The sequence below is a fragment of the Physeter macrocephalus genome, unplaced genomic scaffold (assembly GCF_002837175.3).
Source record: "Physeter macrocephalus isolate SW-GA unplaced genomic scaffold, ASM283717v5 random_193, whole genome shotgun sequence".
Lineage (NCBI taxonomy): Eukaryota > Metazoa > Chordata > Mammalia > Artiodactyla > Physeteridae > Physeter > Physeter macrocephalus.
Genome location: NW_021145454.1, coordinates 24,356 through 31,346, shown reverse-complemented (window position 1 = coordinate 31,346; position 6,991 = coordinate 24,356). Strand labels below are relative to the sequence as shown.

The following is a 6,991-nucleotide window of genomic DNA, read 5'->3' as shown; positions in this document are numbered from 1 at the left end:
GATCTTCCCGGACCGGGGCACGAACCCGTGTCCCCTGCATCGGCAGGCGGACTCTCAACCACTGCACCACCAGGGAAGCCCGCCAGTTCTCTTTTTAATCTCTTTCATATCTTTCCCAGCGAACGGACTCCATGAGAGTGGGGGCTTTTGTGTGATTTGCTCATTGCTGTACCGCCAGAGCAAATATAGGTGCTCCATAAACCGCTGAATGAATGAGATTTAGCCTGGAGAATCAGTTCTCTTCTTGTGTGATGGAAACCCCCCTGCACAGTGCTCCTCTCCTGACCTTGTTTCCTTCCTTCTGCCTTGGGCCTGATGCTTGGGGCTGTCCCATCTTCCCTTCAAAATCTCAACAACCACTGACTGAGTTCTTACTGTGTGCCGGGCACCGTTTGGAGCTGAGTACTTGCTGTGTGCCGGGCACCGTTTGGAGCTGAGTACTTGCTGTGTGCCGGGCACCGTTTGGAGCTGAGTACTTGCTGTGTGCCGGGCACCGTTTGGAGCACTTTAATTCATAGTCCTCACGATTGTCCTTTGAAGTGGGCAGTACCGCAGTCCCTATTGGACAGATGAGGACGTTGAGGCCAAGTGATTTCTGTGACATTACTCACCAAGCTCCTGGCAAGGTCTGATTTGGCATCCGGGTGGTCTGGCCCCAGACCAGTCTCCTTAACCCTTCTGCTCTCGGTTTGGCAGCGCATCCAGTACGCCAAGACTGACTCGGATATCATTGCCAAGATGAAGGGCACCTTTGTGGAGCGGGACCGCAAGCGGGAGAAGAGGAAGCCCAAGAGCCAGGAGACCCCGGCTGCCAAGAAGGCCGTGCAGGGTGGGGCGGCTGCCCCTGTGGTGGGCGCTGTCCAGGGGCCTGTCCCGGTAAGCTGGGGCCCAGAGACGCGGCCTTCTCACCACCAGGTCTTCCTCAGCCACGTGGGCTGGCTTGGGGGTGGGGTGGGGAGGGGTCTCCCCTTGTGGATTCAGACGCCCCCCCTTCCATTTTTCTTAGAGAGATTGTGTGCCTGTCTCTAGGGAGGGGTTGAGCATGTGAGTGACGGTATCTCCACTTAGAAATGTCTGTGCCTGCCTCCCTGTTTCTCAGGATCTGTCTTTCTCTGTGTCTCACTGTTTTGTTTTCTCTTTCTCCTTGACCTTGATTTTGCTGTCTGTGTCTTCTAAGTCAATGTCTGTGTAGAAAATCCAGAGGAAACTAGTAATCAACTGTTAGGATTAAAAAGAATTTAACTTAACAAGTCACCCGATATAAGGTCAGTATGGAAAAAGTCAGTTTTATTTCTACACGTTGGCCACAAACAAGTAGACTTCAAATTGAAAAATAGCTCCGAGGAGTAAATTCAACAAAAAGTATGCAAGGCCACCCACTGAAACTATAGAACATGGCTGAGCGAAATTGGAGACGACCTCATCAAATGGATAGGAAGACTCACTGCTATTAAGACTTCAGTTCTTTGCAAATTGATTTTAAAATTCAACACAATTCCAATCAAAATCCCAGCAGGGACTTGTGGGGACAGACAGGCCGTCTGGAAAGGCAAAGCAAGGCACACGAGGAGAACAAAGCTGGGGGCCTGCTATATAGTAATCAAGATGGTATGGTATTGGCATAAGGGTAGAAAGATGGACTAGTGGAGCAGAATAGAGTCCTGAAACATCCACACGTGTATGTAGTCACTCCATGTATGTCAGGGTACCACTTGCAGTCCAGTGGTAAAAGGGCTTTTTCCCCTAGTAAATGATACTGGGCCAGTTGGATATCTGTAAGGGGAAAAGTTAGCCCTGCCTTAACAATGTATAAGTTACTTTGAGGTGAATCATAGACCTGAACGTGACAGCTACAACAATAAACATTCTAGAAGAAAACAGGAAAATGTCTACGACCTTGGTGAGGGCATGAAGAGTGGAAACATCCTGTTTTCTAAACAGGATACAGAAAGCACAAAGTATTAAAGAAAAGATGGGCGAATTGGACCCACTCAGGTCTCCGAACCTCCACATCAGCTTTTCTGATGGGTTGCGCTCTATTTTGTCTTGTGTTGGTGATGGTGTCTGGCTTACCATCGAGCTTCGCCACTCTTACCCTCTTCACTCTTCTGTGCCCAGCTTTCTATCCACCTTTGACTCTTAGATGTGATTCCAGCTCCTGTTTCCCCTGGGTGCACACGCTGTTTGGCCTTCAGGCTGTCTCCCTTCCCCTTGCCACCAGCCCTCCCACTTCTTCATGCACCTGCCTTGGCCATTCCCAGCTACCTCTGCCTTCCACTGTCTGTTCTCTGGGTCTGTTTCTTTTTCCATGAAGTTTATTTTTAGAAGCAGGAGTACAGCATGCTGCTTACAGTGTTTATTTCCACCCCTTTTAGTTGATAAGGTTTTTATTTTTTTTCCTAGGCTATTTTTCTACTCATGTGTCTCTAAACAAAGTTAGGCCCTTCTGGCGATTTTTTTTTTTTTTTTTTTGCCACGCCACATGGCATTCGGGATCTTAGCTCCCCGATCAGGGATTGAATCCATGCCCCCTGCAGTGGAAGCTCAGAGTCCTAACCATTGGACCACCAGGGAATTCCCCCTAACCAATTTTTATATGTTAAAAAAAGGTTTTTTTTAAACTCTTTGATTTAATGTCTGCTGTGACCTTGGGTCCGTTTTGCTCCATCCATCCCTCTTTGGGTGCCTTTTTTGCCTTTTCCAAGACTGGATCTTTCTCCCTGTGTCTTTCACACCCTGGGTTTCCTGTAACAACTTTTTCTTCTCTCTGTTTCCTGCTGACACTGAAAGCACTCCTCCTCCCACCTGCTGATGCCCCTCTCAGTCCTGCCCTTCTCTTCCTGCAGGGCATGCCGCCGATGACTCAGGCGCCCCGCATCATGCACCACATGCCGGGCCAGCCTCCCTACATGCCGCCCCCCGGCATGATCCCGCCTCCGGGCCTCGCACCCGGCCAGATCCCACCAGGGGCCATGCCTCCACAGCAGCTTATGCCGGGACAGATGCCACCTGCACAGCCTGTAAGTGTCTGGTCCTCCTGGGGTCTGCTATAGTCAGAAGACAGGAATGGCAAGGGGCCGGTGGGAGCACTGTTGTAGGTTGGGTGGTCTGGGCAGGTGATACTGGAGGATGAGGATGTAGCAATGGTGTCAGGCCCTGGGACAGAGAAATTGGTGTGTTCTTTGGAGCAGCTTTGGAAGGTCACGGTGAGGCTGGAGTGGGGGGTAGGCTGCACCTAGGTTCATTCAGTGAACTTCTGAGCACCTGCTTATGGGTACAGCAGTGCTCTCTTGTGGCTTACAGTCTAGGGGGGGCAAGACAGGCAACAACACAGGGTATGTCAGGTGAAGGACTAGAAAGAATTCAGGAAGGGGCGGGGGTGGGTTGGGGCAGGGGCTGGAGAGCAGGAGGGCTGTAGATCCCCCACCATGCTCAATGGGCTCCCGTCGCTCTCCTGCAGCTTTCAGAAAATCCACCAAATCACATCTTGTTCCTCACCAACCTGCCTGAAGAGACCAACGAGCTCATGCTTTCCATGCTTTTCAACCAGTAAGTGGGGCCTGTGGCTGACCGGGGGCCAGAGGGTGATGGCCAGGAGGCGGAACCGTGGGGGTGGACGAGCTTCACAGTTGTGCTGGTGGAGTCCCAAGCCTGCTTAGGCTGTACAGGCGGGACAACGACTAGAGGTTAAAAGGAGGAGGCAGAAGTCGGGGCTGCAGCGGCGGGCTGTGGAGGGCAGCAGTGGCCAGGGCGGGTGGGCCGTCCTCTGCCTTCCTGGGGCTGCGGTGGGGATCCAGGCTCTGGGTCTCATCTTTGCAGTCTCTAAATTGGACATAGGTAAGTCAAACAACGGTGAGATGTCACTGAACACTGGCTAGACTGGTAGGAGTCAGCCTGTGTAGACTGCAAGTATGGGAGGTGGGGATGCTTGACCCCACGTGCCCTGCAGATGGGCTGCAGACCACTGCGGGCGTTGTGTAGGGTGACTGGCCACTGTTCAGTCATGCTCACCTGGTGGCTTTGCTGCCTTTTTTTTTTTTCCCCCACATTTTTTTTTTTTTGGAGTATAATTGCTTTACAATGCTGTGTTAGTTGCTGCTGTACAATGCAGTGAATCAGCTCTATGTGTATATATATCCCCTCCCTCTTGGACCTCCCTCCCCGCCATCCCACCCATCTAGGTCACCACAGCACCGAGCTGAGCTCCCTGTGCTGTACAGCAGGTTCCCACTAGCTACCTATTTTTTTTTTTTGGAGTATAATTGCTTTACAATGCTGTGTTAGTTGCTGCTGTACAATGCAGTGAATCAGCTCTATGTGTATATATATCCCCTCCCTCTTGGACCTCCCTCCCCCCCGCACCCATCTAGGTCACCACAGCACCGAGCTGAGCTCCCTGTGCTGTACAGCAGGTTCCCACTAGCTACCTATTTTACACACGGTGGTGTGTTCATGTCAAACCTAATCTCCAATACATCCCACCCTCCCCTGACCCCTCTGTGTTCACATGTCCGTTCTCTACGTCTGCGTTTCTATTCCTGCCCTGCAGATAGGTTCACCTATACCATTTTCATCTGTACCTGTTCCTAACTGTGCATCCTACAGAAATTCTAACACGAGGCCCCAGGGGATGTGGGTAGGGCATTCCTCACAGTGTGGCAGGGAGCCAGAGGCAGCCTGGGAGAAGGGAGAGGTCAAGTGCAGGTGCTCGCGACTGATGCCACGTGGCAGTTCGAGGGAACAGGAGGAGCAGTGTACGTGGTTCTTTATGCTAATGCTGAGAGGCAATTTTGAGAAACTGAATAAAACAGAAAAAGAATGCCATTCATTCATGTTCCATGTCCACAGAACAATGCATATTTTCTAAGGCTACTCATGGAAAAAAGGATAACCAGTAAACATGAGGATGGTTGCCTAATGGGGAAGGAAGTAAGGAATGAAAAGAGGGAAATGAAAGAAGCAGCAGATCGTGAAAGTCGGGATGGTGGTTATTTCTGGAGTGGTTATTTCTATGATTCCTTAGATTGGGAGAGGACATGGAGGGTGGGGAGGAGGCAGTGTTCTTTGTCTTGATGGAGGTTATGGTTGCATGGGTGTTCATCTTAACAGTTTTCTTTAAATGGTATGTTTCCTTTGTGCACACTTTTTTATATTAGGGTTTATCAACTTAGCGTCATACGCATTTTGGGCTGGCTAATTCTTTGTTATTGGGGCTGTCCTCTGCATTGTGGGATGCTTAGCAACATTCCTGGCCCCTACCCCCAAGAAGCCAGAATGTTAGGGGGAAGTGCCGAGTCTGGATTCCTGAGGTCTCTGACCATCTCTCAGGTTCCCTGGCTTCAAGGAGGTCCGGCTGGTCCCAGGGCGGCACGACATCGCCTTCGTGGAGTTTGACAATGAGGTGCAGGCAGGGGCGGCACGTGACGCCCTGCAGGGTTTCAAGATCACCCAGAACAACGCCATGAAGATCTCCTTTGCCAAGAAGTAGCACCCTTCCCCCATGTCTCTGCCCCCTGTTCTGGGGCCACCCCCTCCCCCCCTTGGCTCAGCCCCCTGAAGGTAAGTCCCCCTCGGGGGCCTTCTTGGAGCCGCGTGTGAGTGAATGGTCGCCACACAGCATTGTACCCAGAGTCTGTCCCCAGACATTGCACCTGGTGCTGTTAGGCTGGAATTAAAGTGTTTTTTTGAGGTTTGTTTTTTTCACAACCATTTGTTTTTATTTTCTTGTCCTGTGTGTTTCCCTTCCCTGCATATCAGAATATTCTGAGCGTTTGGGCCTCTCAGCATGTTGGGGATTGCAACCTTGGGAAAACCCAGAATAGTGTAGCAACATTGTCCAAACTAAAGTCACTTTTACCACTTCGGTAGATTTTTATTTTGTCTCAATCAGCATTCAGGGCAGGAAATTAAAATCCATGCTGCTAGGTACAGTTGGGCAGGTTCTGTACTGTGCAAGGATGCCACTTTTAATGGCACACCGTTCACTTCGTAGACTTGTATGTTGATTCCAATAATTTTCTAACGTGATAGAGTGTTAAGAAAGAGGTTTTTCTTCATCTTTTTCTAGACAAAAATGCCTTCTGTCATAGCAAGAGTCCCACAGAAACCATTCTAGGTACTTCAGGAAGAAAGGGAAGGGAATTGGGTATTCATGTAATCGTCGGGAGGATGTTAGTGATGGCAGTCTGGGTTGGAGACATTTGAATTCAAGTTTGCAGCCCTCAATTGAGCTGCAGTCTCTCGAGTTCAGGAAGGTGTCAGTGCTGCTGTTGGGAGTGCCTGAACTTCACACATGGGAAGCTCCTGATCAGATGCTGGTACCAGGAGTGTGGCCAGTTCACACACAGCTGCTCCCCCCGCTGGCCAGATGCCAGCCAGGAGCTTCGGGCAGATGGCTGAACCAATCTCCCCTCCAGTGCCCCACCTGCAGGGGAGGCTAGGAAATGTGGTTCCTGGCTGGACAGTCACGTATCCAGCTGAAGCTATGGATAAGGGGAGATTGAATGGGAGACCTTCCTTCGCAGTCTGTCATACACCCGACCTGGCAATTTTTAAATCGACTAAAGTATATTTTATATATATATATATATATATAGCTTAAAACCTTTTCTCACACCATGTAGATGGGAAAGTGTGATCACTTGCCAGAGTAGAAAATTAACCACAAAAATAAATACAATAAGACATAGTGCTAAATTCTCCCTGGATATTTTTGTCCTGTCAAGGCTCTGAGCCCCAGCCTCCTCCTGCTCCACTCCCTCCATTAAAGAGGAACATCAGTGTTTGAAGCATTTGAATATCAGGGTTTGTGGCACCAGATGCACACTTTCACCTTGTAGGATCTGAAAGATGAAAACGGGAAGGCGATTGCTGTCTTCACTAAATGGCACAGTGTTATTTGCAGATGGCTCGTGGGAATGCAGGGTCCGTGGTCCGTGGATCCTGGTTTCTACTGTCTGCCTGTTGGGGAGCTCCCTGGCTGTTTCCTCCA

At 50.2% G+C, this 6,991-nt stretch overlaps 1 protein-coding gene across 2 annotated transcripts in view; it reads left to right on the top strand.

The window, feature by feature from the left end:
• SNRPA (small nuclear ribonucleoprotein polypeptide A) overlaps nt 1-5,701 on the top strand; it is an 11,259-nt gene extending 5,558 nt beyond the window's left edge. For both annotated transcript variants that reach the window (XM_007128103.3, XM_007128102.4), the window contains 4 exons: nt 697-876; nt 2,847-3,020; nt 3,461-3,549; nt 5,329-5,701. In XM_007128103.3, the coding sequence (XP_007128165.1) occupies nt 697-876; nt 2,847-3,020; nt 3,461-3,549; nt 5,329-5,488 (603 nt within the window). In that variant the 3' untranslated portion in view covers nt 5,489-5,701. The remainder of the gene's footprint in view (nt 1-696; nt 877-2,846; nt 3,021-3,460; nt 3,550-5,328) is intronic.
• The last annotated feature ends 1,290 nt before the right edge of the window (nt 5,702-6,991 follow it).